A 21,909-nucleotide genomic window follows, 5' to 3' on the forward strand; every position below is an offset into this window, starting at 1 on the left:
ATGCATATGACATGTTCTCTACTGAGAAGTATGTCAACACAGACCTAAGTGTTTCTGTGCCTATATGTGCATGGTGTAAAAGCAAGTGTAAAATAACTGGCAATTCCATATGTGCTTATGGAAACATCTTCCTGCTCATTGAGTCCCTTTCCTATTACATTTGGTTAACATATCATAGCACATAAAGGGAACAGAGGAAAAAATAAATAAATTTGAACAGGACAAGAGAGTAGTAAAGTCTTTCATATATTTCATTCCTTTACTGGCTGTTATACAAATACATTCAGCAGAAGCCAACGTAATGACTTCATCTCATTGCTGAATGCTGAACAAACTCAGTTGACTTACACAAAGTTGTACAAGGTCCAACCATTTCAATGTCATATGATTTTAATTAAACAGAGCAGCTCTCTGAGCTGAACTGCAGCTAAATGGCAACATTGTTGAAAATTTGCAAGCATTATGTAAACCAAGGGAAGAAATGATGTGTAGTCACAAGGGCAAAAGAGAAAATTTTGGGGAAATATATTACCTGTTGGTGGTGTGCAGCGCTCTCCCTGCAGAAAGTTCCTTTAATTGTGCCTGTAGAATTATGGCAGAGCACACGTTTTGCACGCAGACGATCCCATATTCTACAATCTCTAGCTAAAAGGATTTCTGACAGGGCTAAGAAAGACTTTCTCTGGCCCAGATCTCATTCCCCTTGTGCATGAGGCAGTGTGATGAGACATTGTCCCCAGTGGTGCACCTAGGGATTTTGGGAGCCCAGACCTAAAGGGCTTTGAAGGCCACCTCCCACTGCAAGCCAGCCCATGAGGCCCCCACTTTAGGGAAAGCTGGAAACTTTGTTTTAGCCTGCACTTTGCAGTGTGCCAACCATTCTCCTGTCCCCGGCCTCCAGCTGTCTCGGGGGGCCTGCCCTGCAGCCCCCTGCCGCCACACCATTCTCCTTCTTGCATGCCAGCGTGGTGTAGTGGCTAGAATGCTGGACTAGGACCGGGGAGACCCGAGTTCAAATCCCCATTCAGCCATGATACTTGCTGGGTGACTCTGGGCCAGTCACTTCTCTCTCAGCCTAACCTACTTCACAGGGTTGTTGTGAGGAGAAACCTAAGTATATAGTACACCACTCTGGGCTCCTTGGAGGAAGAGCGAGATATAAAATGTAAAAATTAATTAATTAATTAATAAAATGCCACCATGTGTGCAGCCAGAGGTGAGGGTGTGAAAGATGAACACGCTTCCTCCATGGTGGCGGCGCCGGATACAACTGATGGGTTCTTGGAGCAGCCTGAAGAAAGGTGGGTGGGTGGCAGGCAGCATGACAAAGGGGTGAGGCACGCAATTGCAGAACAAGATGTGTAAAGCTGATCGCCAAGGAGGAAAAGGAGCCAGTCAAGGGAGGAAGGAGAGTTCGCAGCAGCAAAGCTCGAATAACAGCACTTGGGGCAGGGCGGGGGCACAAGGTGTGTGCTGAGCTTCCGAGGGGAAGCCTCGGGAGGTTGGAGCGCTCAACGTGCTCACAGGTGGTCATAGCTGTGCCCTTCCTTAGATCGTGGACAGCCACTGCCAGTTGGAGTAGATAGCCCTGGACTAAAGGAATCTGGGGGCATTGCACTATAAGGCAGCTTCATACATCCAAGACATAAACCAAAGTGAATAGGCCTTCTTCTATCCAATTATAAGTTAACTAATGTTCTCCCTCTTTGTTGAAAAAGAGGTGAGTGAACACTATGTATGTATCATCTTGAGAATTTCTGTACGTTTCTATTCGCTCTCTCTCTCCCTCCATATATATGGGGAGGGAGTGGGGGAGAGAGAATTAGCCTGACTGTGGTGTAGTTTCTGTCTCCACATGATGCTAGAGAGAGGTTGCAGCTACCACCTGCTTGGTTCTTGCTTATTTTTAGTGGCTTGTCTCCTGCATTTGCTCAGAGGGGGACATGCAACTGCTTTGAGCGATGATACAACAGTTCTCTCTCTTAGTGCAGCAGCAACTCAGGTGTACAGCATAGCCACATTCAAGAGCTGCATGACTAGCTCCATGTGTCCAGAGCAGCTTTTGACTTCCCTTTTTTAATAGCATCTCTCTCTAGTTGGTTTGGAAGCTCAATAATAGATTGTTTTAATTTGATGGACTCTGGTTCAAAGAGCAGGGAGGAGTCCAAAATCCACCAGGCCACATGCATGCCCTTGAGCACGGCTGAAAAAGTCCTATAGATCAGGGGTCCTCAAACTGTGGCCCTCCATATGTTGCTGAACTACAACTCCCATCATCCCCAGCCACAATAAATTGTAGAATAGTTTCATAGTTCTGGAGCCAGGCCTCACTCTGGTTTCTCAAGTTGAAGCTATCTATCCAGGAGCGCTTTCTATCAACTTCAGTTGATACGACAGCTGCGTCATATCATAGATAATAGTTTCTTAGCCTGTGGTACATGTACCCCTGGTACATGTGCATTAGACACAAGCAGGGGGTACAGCTGAGGGGGAGAAAGGAAAGGAGGGTAGAGAGGTGAGTGCCTGCTTGCCTTTCCTCCTCAGTCTTTGCTGCTGGGTACTGGGTACTACCTAGATAGCCACTTAATGGTGCAGTGGGTAAATGACTTGCCTAGCAAGCCAGAGGTTGCCGGTTCGAATCCCCGCGGGTATGTTTCCCAGACTATGGGAAACATATCGGGCAGCAGCGATATAGGAAGATGCTGAAAGGCATCATCTCACACTGCACGGGAGGAGGCAATGGTAAACCCCTCTTGTATTCTACCAAAGACTACCACAGTCGACACCATCCCAACGACACACTTTACCTTTACTACCTAGATGCGAGCAACAGGGTTTAGGGGAGAAAGGGAGGTAGATTTAAAGATGTTCCAACTTTTTTCAAACACCCCTCCTCAAATCTCCAAGCACAAGTCAGGGTTTAGAAACTATTTGAGCAACAGGATGCATAGCAGTTTTGTTTTTTTTTAATGGCAGTTAGAGGTTCCATTCTTTCACATAAATTAAAACATCTTGCATCTCCAGAAAGCAGAATTCCAAAGAAATATAGTTGGCCTGTGCAACTATCATATAAGGAGCCTTGCAAAGTTTTGGTATGTTAAAGTTTAGGGAGAACAATGGGTGCTTCTCATTTGTAACAGAGGCAGCATTTTTCATCACCAACTGTCTTGTATGACTGCACAACAACCCCTTACATCCTAAATGAACAGTCGCATTGTTTTCAAGTAAGGACTACATGTTGTGGCAGTTGGGAATGGACTTATTATATTGCATTAAATCAATGCAGCTCACTAAAATCCTTTTTTGAATCCCCACAGTTTACTGCAGGGTATCACATTGAATAGAAATGTAGGTATATTCATGCACACAGAAGGATATGTACGTTCTTGGGTACATAATTTTGCCCATAGAGTACGGCTGCATTGACTCTTCATTTAAAAAATATATATTATGCATATATTCAACCATATGTTTACAACACTACAGGCCAAACAAGACAAACCAAGACCATAGCAGGACAAAGAGTTAAAGCTCCCTTCCTCTGCTGAAGTTCTGATCCAGATCGAGCCCCCATGCAACTTGTGTTTATATTTTTAAAAGCAAATATGTAGGCTCCAAGCATGTAATGGTATATTGTAGAGTTTGGCCCTTATCTGCTGTATAATCTTAATAGATTATCCTGTTTGTGGAGACAGAGGTGGCATCACCTCAACATTTCAGGTCAAGTTCCCCCCACCCCCAAAAAGTAATAGTATTGTGTCCAAAGGTACCTATAAGCTACCAATATTTTGGAGTATTTTTTAAAAAAAATCTCACTTTGGGGACAGCAAAATGCAGTCATTGAGCTGAGTTCTTTCTTTGGCCTGTGAAATGATGTCTTTGCTCTCAGTTCTTTGATTGAGCTTTACTGCCATCTGCAGTTCTGTTCAATTATTGCTTCTGCAAAATGCTTGCATTTTTGTAAATTATATTTAGGATGGGACTACATGTTACAAGAAAAACATGGGACTCCCAACCCTTGTATTTCCATCATAACACCTTCAAAATTAAATAGATTGTTATGCTAAAGTTTATTCCTTTATTTAGTATGTCAGGTTGCTTCCTGTAGATTCATGTGATTCAGATTAAGTTTATTACAGTCTGAGACCAGAAAACAGCAGAAACAAGGGGGGGAATGCAGAGTTACAGAAAAATCAATACAGCTTGATCCTTGAATCCATTTGTGATTGAATCCATTTGTGATGCAAATGGATTGCATCACATCCATTTACAATATTACGGATACAGGTTGAGTATCCCTTATCCAAACTGCTTGGGACCAGAAGTGTTCTGGATTTCTGACTTTTCCGGATTTTGGAATATTTGCATACTGTAATGAGATATCTTGGGCATGGGATCCAAGTCTAAACACAAAAGGTTACTGCACACTGTATTTTATTTTTTTAGGTTTTATAAAAACAAATAAGCACTGAATTTACGTTAACTACAGGCAGCTGTAAATGTAATGAAAACTAATTGTGAGAAAATTTTCAACGCAATAATGTTGCTGGTTATGTTAAACTCAAACATGGCATTTTAGGTGGAGATGAAATTCAGATTTCATGTGAAAATACTGTTTTGTACTTACTAAAAAAAGCTTGATCTCTGCTTCCCTACCTCATCCCCCTCCGCTCCTTTCCCTTCCTGTCCTCGATTTACAATTCGGCAGTGGCTGCTGCTCCAGCTGCCGGGCTTGTTCTCCCCCACTCACCTTCGTCTCTAGCGCCAAAGCAAGCGGGTTTGCTGAGGCGTTTTGTTTTTTTTGTTTTGTTACAAGGTGCTCAGCCACCACGAGTCCGTGCTGCTGGCGCACGCTGTGGTGGTTCCTGGATTTTGGAGCATTCTGGATTTTGGATGTCCGGATTAGGGATACTCAGCCTGTACACTAAATCAAGACTCAGAGACCAACACCTTCCCAGAGAATCAAACTATAGATTTAACCATCTGACTCCTAATGGAGCAGGCCCTGGAGCAAGATTTTGCAACATTCATGTGAATGGAGCGCTATATTTTGTAAAGCTATTCTGTAAAGCTTCTTATTAAGGTCCTGCCACAAACATCTGTACCAATCTATATGTGTAAAAGGAAGCCCACAAAACTCATTTAGGGAGAGCAAGGTCTCTTAATGTTATCTGCCAGTCACTCACTCTCTTAAGTCTGGATACCAGTGCTTCCCAACCTGAAGTCCTCCAGATGTTTCTGAACGACAACTCCCAGCGACTACCTTTAATACAAACTTTAATTTGTCCATTTAACAACACAGTAGAACTCTAGATGGATACATATAAAACAGCTTTCAGAGGGCTAACCATGTCCATCTGTTGCAGCAAAAACTACAAATGGTCTCGCAGCACCATAAATGAAGTGTATTTCAACATAAGCTTTCATGTATGCACCTGTGGAAGCAGATTGTAATCTATGAGAATAGATAAATTTAAAGTGCTAGGAGACTTTTTCCTGTTTTACAATAGATTCAAACCATAAACCCAAAGCTGCATTTCACATAGGAAAGGAAAGGTTGTGCCGTCGAGTCGGTGTCGACTCCTGGCTATGGCTACAACAGAGCCCTGTGGTTTTCTTGGTAGAATACGGAAGTGGTTTACCATTGCCATCTCCCGCACAGTATGAGATGATGCCTTTCAGCACATTCCTATATCACTGCTGCCCTATGTAGGAGTTTCCCATATTCTGGGAAACAAACCAGAGGGGATTCGAACCAACAGCCTCATTCTCTCTAGGCAGTTTGCTTCCCCACTGCGCCATTAGATGGCTTAATGCATTTCACATACTTTATGCAAAATCTGTGATCTGCCTTGACTATGGAATGCTGGGCATCATATCTAAAGCTGGTCTGACTTCTTTATTAACTTATGTCTGTCAAAAAAGTAGTAGTAAATTTAGAATTTAAAATTAGAATTTCCAATACATTTATAATGGGTGGGGGGGGGAGAATCCTCTCTTTCTGTCCCAAAGTTTCTGAAGACCCCTATTTCTTTATACACCATGAACATTGGTGCCTTTACACTGGTTTAGCAGCCAGTTTATATAACCCATTGCTAGCCCTGGTTAAGAGGCACATCTGTAGCTCTTGAATGCATTTTGTTTGCATTGTTTTCAGGTTTCCTGAACAGCTTTGAGGAGTTACAAGCAGAAGAATGTGGCATTCTGAATGGATGTGAAAATGGACGTTGTGTAAGGGTGCAAGAAGGGTATACCTGTGACTGTTTTGATGGCTACCATTTGGACATGGCCAAAATGACATGTGTTGGTAAGAATATGTTCCAGTATTTTGTGCACAGGCTATTAACATAGATTTCTAAACACAGAGGATGTCCCAGCATCTCTGATTTAGGGTTTCAGTGCTTCTGATTCCTATGGTCCAGATCCACAATCCACTGCTACTGGGAATCTATCTTGCATAAGTCCCACTGGCTAACATTCCCTGCAGTGCTAGGACAATGAAAGAAGCCCTGCAGGGACACACAGAGTTTGGAAACTAGATGTGCTTATTCCACAGCCCAGGAGCAGCAGAGGAGTGTGGGTCTGTGTGTGATTTTCACTGCTCTCTCTTCCCTCCAGTTGCAGGAATATATTCCTGAGTATCGCACAGCCCTCAGAGACATATTCTGCTAGTGAATAGGAGGGAACCCATGTGACAAAGACAAGGAGTGGTAGTGGCCTGTCATTCTGTTTCCTAAATGTATGTGGCCTTCCAGCCCAAACATTTGTCCACCCCCTGGCCTTCCACAGCATAAGAACATAAGAACAGCCCTGCTGGATCAGGCCCGGGGCCCATCTAGTCCAGCATCCTGTTTTGCACAGTGGCCCACCAGATGCCGCTGGAAGCCCCAGGCAGGAGTTGAGGGCATGCTCTCTCTCCTGCTGTTACTCCCCTGCAACTGGTATTGAGAGGCATCCTGCCTTTGAGGCTGGAGGTGGCCCATAGTCCTCCAACTAGTAGCCATTGATAGACCTCTCCTCCATGAAGTTATTCAAACTCCTCTTAAAGCCATCCTTAAAGATTATCCAGGCAGGCTACACTGTTGGGATTGCCTTTAAAATTGTGTAGCAGCCCCAGTGGGTTCCTTACCTCAGTGGAGGGCTGCGCAGAATGTAGCCCAATATCACATGCAGCAGTTTGGTCCTCAGTCTTCAACAGCATCCAACACTACACCTCCTCTGATTTTGTTTATTTTTTCCTCCAGATGTGAATGAATGTAATGAACTGAACAACAGGATGTCTCTCTGCAAGAATGCCAAGTGCATTAACACTGAAGGATCATACAAGTGTGTGTGTCTCCCTGGCTATGTCCCTTCTGACAAGCCCAACTACTGCACGCCCCTGAACTCAGACACAGATAGCGAACTGGAGTAAGAGAAGCAGCAGCTGCCATGTAACTCTAAGCCCATATACTCTGCACTGTATAAAGAAGAGAAGAGAAAGAAGTGTATTTAACTTGAGTTAATGATGTTCCTCAATTCTGAGGGTGGCTATATTTGGAAAACAAGCGATAAACCGTGAATTCGTAAAAGTGAACGGTGATGAGTTAATATACATCAGCTTCACTAAAGCAACAGACCAAATGGACACATTTCTCTGTATGGAAGAAGTAATTAAGTATATAGAGTGTTCATAAATGAAATTCACAGGATTAAGCAAAATGTGCTGTTATTTTGAACAGAAAGGTTTTTGTTTTTTACTATTGCTTGATTTATTTGGCATTTAACTAGTTGTGGAAATATTTTATAGTACACTTTTTTTTAATTTAGCAGTTCTTTGCCTATTGTTTCTTTGGAATCTTTTACCCTTTGATCCAGATATTGCAATATAAGCAATTTTCTAAACATTTGTTATACACAAAGTAATGCTTGTCTTTGTCTGGAACATTGGCCAGTGACTCTTAAAAATAGTTAATTGTCTGCCCTGTGGAGCAGGCATTGGTTTTGTTTTTTTTAAAAAATTAAATACACTTCATGGAAAGAAATCCTTTGTATTCATTTTGTATTCCATGTGGCCTTTTACTGCACTTAACATGCCTTAGAACCTGCCTTGCCGAATTTCAAAGCTGCTAGAGGACGACCATTGGTTATCTTTTGTACATTGTAACAAAAGATCTGAGCGCCTGTCTGTATTGTAATGTGTAAATTGAACACAGATCTTGTATTGATTACCCTAACATATTAAAGCTGTATATTAAAACTCATTAAAATCTACATTTTTTAGGAAAAAATGTATACTCAGTATTATTTTTTCATTTCTTCTATTTCATTCATTTTATTGCAATTAATAATTATTGTTTGTTTCATTGCAGTTATCCTGTGCTTTATGATAAAGATAGCTTGACTCATACCTTTTGAAGGTATGATGCTTGTGTGGAAATGTTGTTGTAATATGTCCAGCCAGTAGGTGGCACTAGCATTTGCTAGTGGTGATCTTAATTGGGGGAAGAGTCCTTCCTTTCCTTCTTCCTCCCGGTACCTTGGTTGAACTGGTCTCTTCCTGTTACACAATAAAGTAGTCTTAGCCTATAATGGCTGCATTCCTCTGCGATCTGGTGACATGGTGTCAGAAGTCTGAGTTTGAATCCACAAACCTTTGAAATGGCTCACTTTCCTGCACCAGAAGCTTTCAGCTTTGACAATCCTGCTGCTTGGCCAGGATGGAAAGAAAGATTTGCTTGCTTCAGACTAGCTACAAAGATTCAGACTGCTGGCTCCATATTCTCTACACTTAAAATGGCAGGCACTTCACAGGGGTTCAGAGAGAGGTCTTTCCTAAGGGAACCCCTGGTGGCGCAGTGGTAAAACTGCTGCCCTGTAACCAGAAGGTTACAAGTTCGATCCTGACCAGGGGCTCAAGGTTGACTCAGCCTTCCATCCTTCCGAGGTCAGTAAAATGAGTACCCAGAATGTTGGGGGGGCAATATGCTAAATCATTGTAAACCTCTTAGAGAGCTTCCAGCTATAGAGCGGTATATAAATGTAAGTGCTATTGCTATTGCTATTGCTAACCTTACCTGGAGATTCCAGGGACTGAAGTTGGGACCTTCTGCTTTCAAAGCATGTGCTTTGCCACCGAACATAGGAACATAGGAAGCTGCCATATACTGAGTCAGACCATTGGTCTTTCTAGCTCAGTATTGTCTTCACAGACTGGCAGCGGCTTCTCCAAGGTTGCAGGCAGGAATCTCTCTCAGCCCTATCTTGGAGAAGCCAGGGAGGGAACTTGAAACCTTCTGCTCGTCCCAGGGCGGCTTCATCCCCTGAGGGGAATATCTTACAGTGCTCACACTTCTAGTCTCCCATTCATATGCAACCAGGGTGGACCCTGCTTAGCTAAGGGGACAAGTCATGCTTGCTACCACAAGTAGCTGGGTTGCCTATGGCTCTCAAGCTTATAGGCTGCTTTTTAGGAAAGCTGGTTGATAGCCCTATCTTGGAGATGCCAGGGAAGGAACTTGGGACCTAGATGCTCTTCCCAGAGCAGCTCCATCCCCTAAGGGGAATATCTTACAGTGCTTACACTTCCAGTCTCCAATTCATATACAACCAGGGTGGACCCTGCTTAGCTAAGGGGAAAAGTTATGCTTGCTGCCACAAGACCAGCTCTCCTCTGATATATGGCCCTGCCTCCCCTATTCAGAGATTTTCTTTTTCTTTTGGCCATAGCAGTTTCCTGATCATGACAACTTGAGATAATTATATGGATGATGTTTCTTTTTTTTTTCCTTTAAAAAAACTTTATTTTTAAAAACACGCCCGTGGCAGCAGGGAGGATGTTTCTATCCATCTGTCTGGATGCAGAATAATTGTTTTGGATTATTTATTTTAAATTAAATAAATAAAGCCAACAACATTCAACATAAGCAGAACATGCCATTTTGGCAAACCACTGCAATTCTCCTGAACTTGAGATGGAAAGTTTCATACAAAATGACAGGTCCTACTGGGGCCAATTAATCAGATAACCCGTTCACCATGAGCAGCAAGCCATGGTGTGCAGAAGGGCGGGGAGGAGCCACCATGCAGTTGTATGTGTTGGAAGTGAAGGACTTTGCGCTGTCTCTTGTCTCAGTGACGGTGGAGGACAGACTAGTGAGTCAGAGGGCTAGAGGGTCAAGACATCGGTCATCCCTTCTCTACTGCTCTGACACTATCCCTTTGGACTGTAGATTGCTACTCTCAGGGGACTTCCTTCCTTCCTTCCTGCTTTGCACTTCCTCTTCTCTTCCTGTTCCTTCTACCTTGCAACAGGCAAGCTCCTCTCCCCTGCACCAAGTGTGCAGAGATGCAGAATGCATCCAGCTAGATAGATAGATTAGAGATCCTAACTCCTCACTTTCCTGTCTAGAATGGAGTTCTTTAATAAATGCCAAATATATTGATTTGAAACTATGAACTGGCTCCAAGGTATTTTACTCTCAGCATACACGCATGCCTAACCAAATTCCGCTGTGTTGTGCCTCTGTGCACTCTGCTATAATGAAAAAGGGTTCCTCCTACCAGACAGAATTCCCAACAGTATGTACTGGCCTTTATTTAACAATCCCATCCACAAAAAAGGCTGCAGCTGTAATCCTATGAACACTTAGTTATGCGGCCAACCCTTACCCCACTCGTAGCAACTTTTGTATGATGTTGTAAAACAGGCAGTTTCCCAAGAAGTCACAACCACAGGCTTAAAATAAAAACTGAATACATCGTAACAGGCTCCACTCTATTATTATTATTATTATTATTATTATTGTTATTACATTTATATCCCGCTCTTCCTCCAAGGAGCCCAGAGCGGTGTACTACATACTTGAGTTTCTCTTTCACAACAACCCTGTGAAGTAGGTTAGGCTGAGAGCGAAGTGACTGGCCCAGAGTCACCCAGCAAGTCTCATGGCTGAATGGGGATTTGAACTTGGGTCTCCCTGGTCCTCTAATGCTCTAATGCTGATGAGGAACTTCCCACATCACTCACACACATTGATGGAAGTGTATCCAGGCTCAAAGCTTCACCTCTGGTATAAGATAAATAGTTGACTTAAATGGAGCTTGAGAAGAGAATCGGTGGTAGGTGGTTTGTTTGGTCTGCTTTTGGGGAAAGGAAAAACGGCAGCCACTGTTGCTGATGCAAGAACTGGATGCCACCTCCGTGACCCGGTCTCTGGAGAAGAGGGAGGTCAATGGGGCCGGCCTGTGCAGATCTTGGGAGGGTTGCTGGGAGGAATTGGGGGAAACAGTAATCTTCTGTAAGTCAGAAACATGCAGAGGAACCTCCTAGCCTGACAGTCACACACTCACAGAGGCACTCCAGAAAGCTGGGGGAGGGGGGATCAGAGAGATTAGGAAGAGATCCCCTTTTCACAAATCACAAGAGACTCGAGTTTTTCTGAGAATGCAGAAGAATGAGAGATTTAGACCAGCCAGCAAGAAGGGTGATATAATGTGAAAAACACAACATTGACACAATGCAAATAACTAGATAAATTGTTTTTTTTTTTCCTGGTGTCATTGATTCATTGCTGTGGAAAAATGTCAGTCTGAATCTGCCAGGAGCCAGTCCCAGAGCTATCATGCTGAGATTGAGATGCCCCATTAGCATCTGTTGGCTCCCTCCAGCACCACTCCTGATGGTTTCAATGTCCCAACTATGTATAGAATGTTAGCTTACGGTCTCACATTTGATGAAGGGGAGACCACAGAGAAAGGGGAGGGAGCTGGAGACAGGGGTGATGAGGGTGAAACAGACAGTACAAGGACTTTGGTAGCATGTACTTAGGCTTAGTTACAGAAGGATATGGGGACTAGGGTTCACAGAAAAGGTGGGTGATATACAATGCTTGCAAAATAAAGCGTGATGATGATAATTATCTATTCTAAAATACTTGCTTATTTGAAGTGTTTTATGTTAATACAGGGGCATAATTCGTATGACTCTTGTCTAACTCAATGTATATGTGTTTTGGGAACTATGTTGTGGTCTATTGGTGTAAGTGTTCTTGGAACTAATTTTGTCGGGGGTGAGGATGGGGTTTGTGTTCTTTTGTAACTGAAATGCCCAAGACAACAACACCCAAGCTAAATCTGAGCTCTTAATTAAAATTATCCACACATTTTAGTCCCCCAGCCCTCTTTGTTGGAGGTAATTACTCATATAGCAGAGTATTTCAGGAGCTAACGCACTCCCATTACAGCAGAAGTAAACAGGGCCTCCCGGGCAACAGCTTGTAAATGCTAAGCATGGAGACACATGTAAGGTTAGTTTATTCAGAAGTACTTGATGATAGGAAAAGACCTATATTCAACTTCTGGCTACATTTTGGTCAGAGAGCGTGCACACCCACGCGCACCAGTAACTTCCGGTCCAACGCTGACTGAGGCGGCAAGGAGGTACGCTGCCGCCCCATGCCAGCAGTTTTTGAGACAGCGTAGGTGGGGAAAACACGGTGGGGGGCATGAGCACCCTCCCTGGTCTTTAAAGGGAACCCACCCACCCCCTGCCGCCAAACCAGCCCAAACTCCAGACCTCTGAACTGGTTCAGCGGTCCACCAAACTGGTTTGTGCACATCCGCAGATCAGCCCAGTGGTAAAAGCAGGGGGAAATGGAATAGGGCATCAGTGTTGCATGGTGGCTAATGTAACTGCCAAGGAGAAAGAGGCAGAGCTGGGCCTGTGAACACAGCTGCACACATGAAGCCAATCAGCAGCCGCCAGAAAGAGAGTGAAAAACAAGAGAGTGAGGAGTGGCAGGCATTTGATGCCCTGCCTCATGCACAAACAGCCCTGTGCCACCACTGGTATAATGGAAACCACAGAAATGGCACTTTGGTTTGGTTTGCAGGGGGCATGTTCATGCTTTGCAGGGGACAATTTCAGGCATTGCCATTAGGTGTCACCAGAGTCTAGAGAAAAATTGTGGGTAGCCATGTTAATCCACAAGAAACCAATCCAAAAGCCACAATCTAGTACTGCCTTGATTAGGACTAACCGGAGTTTCCCTCCCTGCAATTTACTGCTTCTTCAGAACAGTCTTCACAACTAAGCGTTCATAATTTAAACAACCGTTCCTGCCCCCCCCCTGCCCCGCAGATTAGGCCTCCAACATGTCACATAATAGAAAAAGTTGTGCCAACTGTCCTGGAAAGGACAGTCCAAGACAATGTGCTTTATAAGATGTGCTTAAATGAGGGGAGGGCCAATCTCTGTACCTCAGCTGCTGCCCATTTAGGGGTACCCTTCAGTGGCATAGCAAGGTCAGAGCGGCTGTCGTTTCAGTAAATGAACATTAGGAACATAGGCAGCTGCCATATACTGAGTCAAACCATTGGTCCGTCTAGCTCAGTATTGTCAACACAGACAGGCAGTGGCTTCTCCAGCCAAGGTTGCAGGCTGGAGTCTCTCTCAGCCCTATCTTGGAGATACCAGAGAGGGAACTTGGAACCTTCTGCATGCAAGCAAACAGATGCTCTTCCAGAGCTGCCCCATACCCTCCTGAGGATAATATCTTACAGGCTCACTAGTAGCCTCCCATTCAAATACAACCAGGGTGGACCCTACTTAGCAAAGGTTACAATGCATGCTTGCTACCACAAGGTCAGCTCTCCTCCCTACAAGAAAGAGAGAAAGCATGTGAAAAAGTCTTTAAAAGCCACATCTAGGTCTAGACAGAGGGAATGCAGTGTATACTCATCTGAGTTCTCTGATCAGGGCTCCCCTAACCCCAGAGTACCAACCCCAAGGGGTACGAGGGCCATACCCACCGAAATTCCTCAAAAGACCCCTCACGGACCTCCTCTTGAGCCTATTCCAGTCATTCCTATAGAGGATGATCCTATATCTCCACTGGGTGGGGGAGATCTTGAGCAACCAAGATCTGAGGGCGAATGGTCTGATAGCCAAGGGTCAGAGTCCTCAGAAGCACCCATCAGACTTTTCCAAGCAGTAGATTTGGCACCCCTCATGTCCAAGACCATGCACACCCAAGGTCTTAGCCCGCCTACCTCTCAAGAGGCTCAACCAATTGGGAAAGGCACCCTGGTGTTTCCTTGTGCAAAGACCTGTAACATGTCTCGCCTGCTTCCCAAACCGTTTGTGGGAGCAGTTAAAACAGAATGGTCCCTGTCCATCTCCTCAAAAAGGGCTGGTGCAGTGGCTAATAGTATCCAGATCCTCTCTTACAGAAGGGGGGGTTGGCTTTGAAGGAATTGAGTGGGGCGTACCTGCCCATTCCCGAGCCAGGGTGTGTCGCCCAGTAGGGTGATGGGTAGGACTTCAGAGTTCTGACCTGCTTCTATTGGCCCGCACTGTTCTCTAAGGGTGATTAATCACCTGGTGTTCCAGTCTGCCATGCCTGTGTAATAGTTAATAAAGTTGTGGCCCTTTTCATCCATATTAAGTCTGCGTGTCTTCTTGAGCTGGGGTCTGGGGACAATGTTTAATTCTTGTTTTAAAATGTTTTTAAATTGTTAATTGTTGTGTTATTGTTTTTAATTTGTTTTAGCTTTTCATTGTTTTACAATTTTGTTTTAATTGTAAACCGCCCTGAGCCATTTTTGGAAGGGCGGTATATAAATCAAATAGATAGATAGATAGATAGATAGATAGATAGATAGATAGATAGATAGATAGATAGATACCTTCCAGCAAGAGGGGAGTGAAATCTTCACTGCACCCCCTATGGATCTTCTGATTGTCCAACTTATTTCTGGCTCAATTCTGGCCAGGGACTGGGAGTCAGCCCTTAAGGACCCCACAGACCCCATGCTTGGAAGGGGCCCTCAAACGTACAAATGAATCAACAGCTTTGTCAATGAGGGCCTCGGTAGCTGCTTCTATGGTGGCGAGAGAGTCTCTAATCTGGCTGGATGACTTAATCCAGGATCTGCCTTCGGACCCAGCCAGATGGCACCAAACCCTATTAAAGCTGCACAGGAGCAAGCATTGATATCAGATGCTGCTATTGACTGCCTGCGTTTTGCATCTAGAGCAGCCACATCCTCGGTGGTAGGCCACCACAATTTGTGGCTGAAGTACTGGCAAATAGACGCTGCGTCAAAGACCAACCTGGCTGCAGTTCCTTATGATGGCGAAAAGCTGTTCGGTGACACGGCCTTAAAGGACATCTTGATGTAGTCTAAAGATAAAAAGAAATCCATGCTTGCCACATTACACAAACAAACATACAAACAAACAAACAAACAAACAGAGCCGTCCTAAAGGAGGGCGTTCTTTTCAGTCCTTTTGCTCCTTTCACTCCCCCTTGGAGGCCGAGACAGGGGCTTCAGATCCCAGCATCCCTACTGGGGTAGGTCTATAGCAACCAGGCAGGCCTTCAGAAATAGGGCTTCATTTGCTGCCCAAAACAAGCAGTCCAAACAACAGGCATGACGGGGCGGGAGAGGTGCCCCTCGGTGGTCGCCTCTCCTCTCACTGTCGCATCTGGGAGGCCACCACATCAGACCTGTGGGTGCTCTCCACCATCAAGAAGGGCTACTCCATAGAGTTGAAACTGAATGGCGCATCCTAGGACAACATGGTTACTCAGCCACAGTCCTCAATACTATGTTAGCATCCGGACAGCCGTCCACCAACAGGATCTACCAGTATACATGGAGAGTCTCCTTAAGATGGTCAGCACATCACGGAGTACCCAGAGGGTCCGCCACCATGAAACACCTGTTGCAGTTTCTGCAAGACAGACTGGATAAGGGACTGTCCACAAATACCTTTAAACACCATGCCGCATCCTTAGTGGGCCTCATCTTGGGGACACCAAAGAGATCCATGCAGCGCTGTCCTCACCTAAAACATTTCCTGAAGGGTGCTACACTCCTGTCCCCTCCAGTGGTCCATCGTTTCCCCAACTGGAACTTACATACTGTTCTTAAGGCTCTCCAGGTTCCTCCCTTAGAACCCCTGTCCTCAATTCCATTATGCATACTCTCCTTCAAATTGGCGTTCCTCGTCGCCATTACCTCTGTACGCAGGGTGTCTGAGCTCAGGGCCCTCTCTATATACGAGAACCTTTGCATTTTTTCTGAAGACACTTTGAAACTGATTCCAAACCCCTTTTTTCGACCCAAAGTGGCTTCTCCTTTTCATATGTCTCAAGATATTATTTTGCCCACTTTTGGGCCAAAACCAGAGAAGGCCTGGCACAAGCTACTGTAGATGTGTGCAGGTGCCTTAAACTTTACATTTAGAGAACTAAACACATTACAGTAGGTCCTCTGAGTCTCTTTTCGTTTCTTTTTTGCCACAATCTATGGGGCAACCTGTCGCACCCACCACCATAGCTTGGTGGCTGAAGGCATGCATAACACTAGCCTATGAATCCCAAATTCTCAGGGCACCCACAAAAGTTCTTGCCCATTCCACGAGGTCTGCAGCAGCCTTGGCTGCTTTTTCAACCAACACCCCTGTCCAGGATATCTGCCGAGCAGCCACCTGGCAGGCACCTTCCATGTTCACCAAACATTATAAATTGGACGCCTTTTCCTCTGCTCAGGCAGCTTTTGGGAGGTGCGTCCTACAGCAGGTCCTTCCTGCACATTAAGTGCCCAGTTCCCGTCCCCACCCCCCGGTTGGTTTTAGGGCTGTGGTACGTTCCTACACGTGAAATGCCCTTGGACTCCAGCAGCAGAGAACAGAGCACTGGTCACTCACCATGAAGGCTCCATCCCGGCCCACCCTTGATGCTGGCATCAGGAACCAGGAGATCATAGTCTGCTAATTTTTCTGAACTTATTTTATAGTATTTTTAACTACTGGACAGGAATCATGGTAGTAATCTGGTCGGGTTGTTTGTTGACATGTTGTTAATCCTAGTTTCTACTAGGTTTTTAGAGTTTGAAGCACCTATCGCATCTTGGCCTAAAAGAACTGAGGTGGGTTATCTCCTCCCAGCCTCAAATGTGAAACTAATTAACTTAGTCCTGCCTCTGGAGTCACATGGGATCGCATAATCCACATGTGAGATGTCCTTGGACCCAGCAGCAAGAAGGAGCCTACACGGTGAGTGACCAATGCTCCGTTCACCATCCACCTGGCTACACTAATGGTTTAATGATTGTGCACGAAGCTGTGAATACCCTTCACTTGAGTTCCAAAACATTCAGTTTTTAATTATTTTATTTATTTATTTTATTTTTTATTTATTTTTGCATTTATATACCGCCTTTCGTTAAAAAGATAACCCCAAGGCGGTTTACAAAAGTTAAAAACATACAATAAAAAGACAATAAAAACATCATGTTAAAAATATAAAAACATAGAAAAACAGGCATAAAAAACAATACAACAAATACAACAAATAAAAACACAAAGAAGCTGCAGTAGAAAACGATCATGTAAAAGCCTGGGTAAAAAGCCAAGTCTTTAAAAGCTTTCTAAAAGCCGTGATGGAGTCCGAGGAACGAATGGCCACTGGGAGAGCATTCCAGAGTCTGGGGGCAGCAACAGAGAAGGCCCTGTCCCGAGGGCACGACAGCCGGGCCTCCCTCATTGTCGGCACCCGGAGCAGGGCCCCCTCAGATGTCCTTGTCAAGCGGGCAGCAACCCTTGGGAGCAGGCGGTCCCTCAGATACCCCGGGCCCAAACCGTTTAGGGCTTTAAAGGTCAAAACCAGCACCTTGAATTGGACCCGGAAACGAACCGGCAGCCAGTGCAGCTCTTTCAAAATGGGGGTGATATGTTCCCAACGGGCAGCTCCGGATAAAACCCTCGCTGCCGCGTTTTGCACTAGCTGCAGTTTCCGGATATTCTTCAAGGGCAGCCCCACGTAGAGTGTGTTACAGTAATCCAGCCGCGACGTGACTAAGGCGTGGGTAACCGTGGCCAGATCTGTCTTCTCGAGAAAGGGACGCAGCTGGCGCACCAGCCGAAGCCGTGCAAAGGCACCCCTGGCCACCGCCTCCACCTGAGCCTCCAGAAGCAGAGCCGGGTCCAGTAGTACCCCCAAGCTGCGTACTTGCTCCTTCAAGGGGAGTGCAACCCCATCCAGAACCGGTAAAATCTCCTCATCCCGATTGGCTCTCCTACTGACCAACAGTACCTCCGTCTTATCCGGATTCAATTTCAGTTTGTTAGCCCACATCCAACCCATCACGGCCTCCAGCCCCCGATTCAGGACATCCTCCCTGAAAAATGAGTTTAATGGAGCGCTCACTCTGTTAACCTCATTTAAGGGGAGGGGGAATTAAGGGGAGGGGGAACCACCTGCAAGCTCGGTGGTTCCGACAATCACCAGGAAGTGGTTTAGGCTCCCTTAGCCTGCTTTCTGGTGATTGTCAGAATAGCTTCATTTTCTTCCACAGCGCTCTCCTAACCCCAGCGTGAGAGCCAGAGAGCCAGCGTGGTGTAGTGATTAGAGTGCTGAACTAGGACTGGGGAGACCCGAGTTCAAATCCCCATTCAGCCATGAAACTAGCTGGGTGACTCTGGGCCAGTCACTTCTCTCTCAGCATAGCCTACTTCACAGGGTTGTTGTGAAAGAGAAACTCAAGTATATAGTACACCGCTCTGGGCTCCTTGGAGGAAGAGCGGGATATAAATGTAAAATAATAAAATAATAATAATAAAATAATAATAACAACAACAACAACAACAACCCTGTTTCCTTGATTGTGTGTCAGACATAGTTGCAAGCAGCCGTGGCTAGCAGACTCGGGGAGGGGGGATCTCCGTAATGCACTTTGCGTGGTGCATTATTGGAGCTCCCGGGGGGGCAGGGTGATGTGCAGCAGTGCTAGAGTTGCCATGTCACCCGGAATTTCGGGTTTCACCCGGATTTTAAGCATCTCACCCAGATTGCTTAGCCCACCCAGTTTTGCCTGGATTTCAGCTTTCATTTTTTTAAAAAAAGAGCTAAGCTCTAGCCCTTGCAGAAATGGAGTTATGGAGCAAAACATGCAGTCACTATTCTGCTCAAAAATTATTTTCAAGCTAATTTACAAAATATGCAAATTAGGCACCCAGATTTGGAAAGCCAGAATATGGCAACCCTAAGAGGCGCATCCCGGCACCCTGACCCTCAGAGCTACTGGCAGCAGCTGGTGCTTGTCTGGGCGGGCGATCCGCCCGCCCAAGGAAATAGGACTGCTCATGTGCGGGGAGGTAAGCATTTTGTGGCCTCCTCCCCCGGCCCTTGAGAACCCATTCTCAAATCGTGGAATGGGCTCCATAAGTCTGTAGTAATCTCTTCTCCGAGGGAAACCAGAATTCAAGGCATGCTGCGAACCCTTGGAACTTCTCACTGCTCAGAGGTGGGGCAACTGAGGCAGCCGAACAATATATTAGTTGTGTAGATTTATCTTCTGAAATCTGTTACTGTATTTCTACCAAGCATGTTCTCAGCACACACCTTTTTGTGGTTTGATTGTCCACATCTGGATTGGACAACTTATGATCCCTGACCTATATGACCTATATATGCTTGTTGTTTCTCTTTGTAAACCTCCCTGAGCCATTTTTGGAAGGGCAGTATAGAAATCGAATTATTATTATTATTATATATGAGCCCAAGCAGCCTCATGCTGAAATCATGCAGTGACTCATCCACGGGTCAATAAGATGGAGGAGGACTAAACTCAGCTGACTGTGACCTTAATATAAGGAGCATAGGAAACTGGGAGGGAGGGAACTTGGAACCTTCTGCATGCAAGCCTGCAGATGCTCTTCCCAGAGCAGCTCCACCCCGCCAAGGCATCTTACAGTGCTCAAACATGTAGTCTCCCATTCATATGCAACCAAGCCAGACCTCCCATTCATATGCAAGCAGTCATGCCTGCTGCCACACACAACCAGCTGTCCTTCCTATATAACCAACCTAATCCTGGTGATTTCTCGGACCAAGTCAGGCTCTTGCTTTCTAGCTTGTACTTTATGTAGAAGTCTGAAAGTGTTTCCATTATGCTTCCCTACTCTGCAGGAAAGACAAAGCACAGAATGAGTAAACTGATTTCTGTTTCAGATAGGAATAGTATTTTTAAAATAGCCACATAAGTTGAAAGGATTTCCTCCTGGTGACATCAGTCACCACCAAGTGATATCCTGTATAATGACATGTCTTCACTTAAGTTCTTAGCAGATATTTTACTAAAGAGAAGGAAAAAGGTGGGGGAAGGAAAATCCATCTCATGAATGTTGTGAGTCTAATAGTGTAGCAAGCTATTTTGTTTTGAAGCTCGTACTGTAGTTATACTTCTGACACTTCCTACAAAGCCTGACAGACACAAAAGCGTCTGTGGGGCAAATTCCAACCTGTGAAATATGGGACAGATGCAAAATCAAGTATAGCCAATTTACATATTTGTGAAACTTGCCTTTCCCAGTCATGCAGTTACCTTAACTTATTAGAAGAAAGAAAGGACAGCTGTAATCACACAGCACAAAATGGACCTTGTTGAGTCAAGGCTGAGCTTGAAATACCAGGCTTTAAACCTGAAGGTCAGAGTCAGTTGGCAACTTTCTCCTTATCCTTGAAAAGAAAGTGAAGCAAATTGTCATAGGCCTCAAGATGGCCCAGATTCTGAGCACTGTCTAAAATTAATCTCCAGCTTTGCTAACATAAAGAACTAAATGTTTTTCTTCAGCTCTTTGCTTCACTTAGGGACCAACAGGAAGCCGGACCCATTTCTGGCTGAAATGGGCTATGGATAGCAGAGCCCATGTACAGTCAGTCACTGGGGAGGAGAAAGGAGGTCATGCCACCCCCATGGCACCAGCCGTCTTTCTCGGGTTAAAAAACGGGCACTCTCCCCTCCTCGCCTGCCCCCACCCTCCCTGAAGCCAGCCACCACCGCAGCCAGGGGCAAACTTTAGGGGACAAAGTGGGGGACTTCCCCATTGCCCAGTATTCCCCCTCCCCACAGCTACTGCCCCCACCGTGGCACTTTTTTTAAAGTAAAAGGGGGGAAGGCTCCTCTCCCCCTCCTACCCCCAGCTACTGCTGCTCCTCAAAATTTGCCACTGTAGGCAGATGCCTCCTCTGCCTTTGCCTTAATCCGCCAGTAGCAGGAGGGCCAAAGTTGAGCAGCCCTGTGCTAGAGACATAATGGAATAACTGCTGGTTTTTATATTCCCGAAGAGAGGTCGCAAACATGCTTGTCTGTCTCTTGCCTTTGGGGCAAGCCTTTTTGCACCAAGCACAGCCTAACGTAACACAGTCTGCATTGTGTTGCCTAAGTACCCTCACAGGTTTAGTATGCATGCACAGTACCAAGCCAGGTGAATATTGTTAGTCTTCCTGTTGGTTTATGTGACTTTAAAATTACTTAATCTATGAAGTTATTCATTCACATAACCGTGAGGGAGAGGGGAGGCTTTGCTTCACTCACCTTCTCCCCAGACAACTGAGAGGATGTTGCTAGGAGAGCAGTCTGGACTCTGACATAATCCATCCCTGGAGAGCTGGGACAACACATCTTGGCCTCCAGGTATCCCACAATACACCACACACTGAGTGCCCCCAGGGCTTCAAAAGCCCCATGTGAAAAGCTTCATGGGCAGCCAAGCCCACACTTGGCTGCTTGTGAGAACAGCCTCTATGTCATTGAATAATCCACGCTGATCATGTAAACAGAGAATAACTAGTAGAGCCTATTTAGAATCAATGTATAGGGAATAGTTTAGCCAGGTCTGTCACAGTCTGAAAACCATCTGATCCTCCTTTGCTTTCATATTCACTTTCTCCCTGCCAATCCTACCCATAGCGAGAGAAATGCCCTCTCTAAGAAAGAGAACTTTAATTCCCAGCTGAACAGTGATGTTCAAGCTCTAGCCTTTATCAGTCTGAAAGAGTTCACCACTAACCTCCAAGCCTTGCTACCTGCTCCAGTTCAACAGACTTCATTCCATACACAATGAAATAGCACCTCTGA

The 21,909-nt window shown here is 45.3% G+C and overlaps 1 protein-coding gene across 7 annotated transcripts in view; it reads left to right on the forward strand.

Annotated features, from left to right (window-relative positions):
• LTBP1 (latent transforming growth factor beta binding protein 1) overlaps positions 1 to 8,283 on the forward strand; it is a 348,387-nt gene extending 340,104 nt beyond the window's left edge. For all 7 annotated transcript variants that reach the window (XM_053303824.1, XM_053303841.1, XM_053303830.1 and 4 more), the window contains 2 exons: positions 6,158 to 6,307; positions 7,245 to 8,283. In XM_053303824.1, the coding sequence (XP_053159799.1) occupies positions 6,158 to 6,307; positions 7,245 to 7,414 (320 nt within the window). In that variant the 3' untranslated portion in view covers positions 7,415 to 8,283. The remainder of the gene's footprint in view (positions 1 to 6,157; positions 6,308 to 7,244) is intronic.
• The last annotated feature ends 13,626 nt before the right edge of the window (positions 8,284 to 21,909 follow it).

Source organism: Hemicordylus capensis, chromosome 1 (genome assembly GCF_027244095.1).
Source record: "Hemicordylus capensis ecotype Gifberg chromosome 1, rHemCap1.1.pri, whole genome shotgun sequence".
NCBI lineage: Eukaryota > Metazoa > Chordata > Lepidosauria > Squamata > Cordylidae > Hemicordylus > Hemicordylus capensis.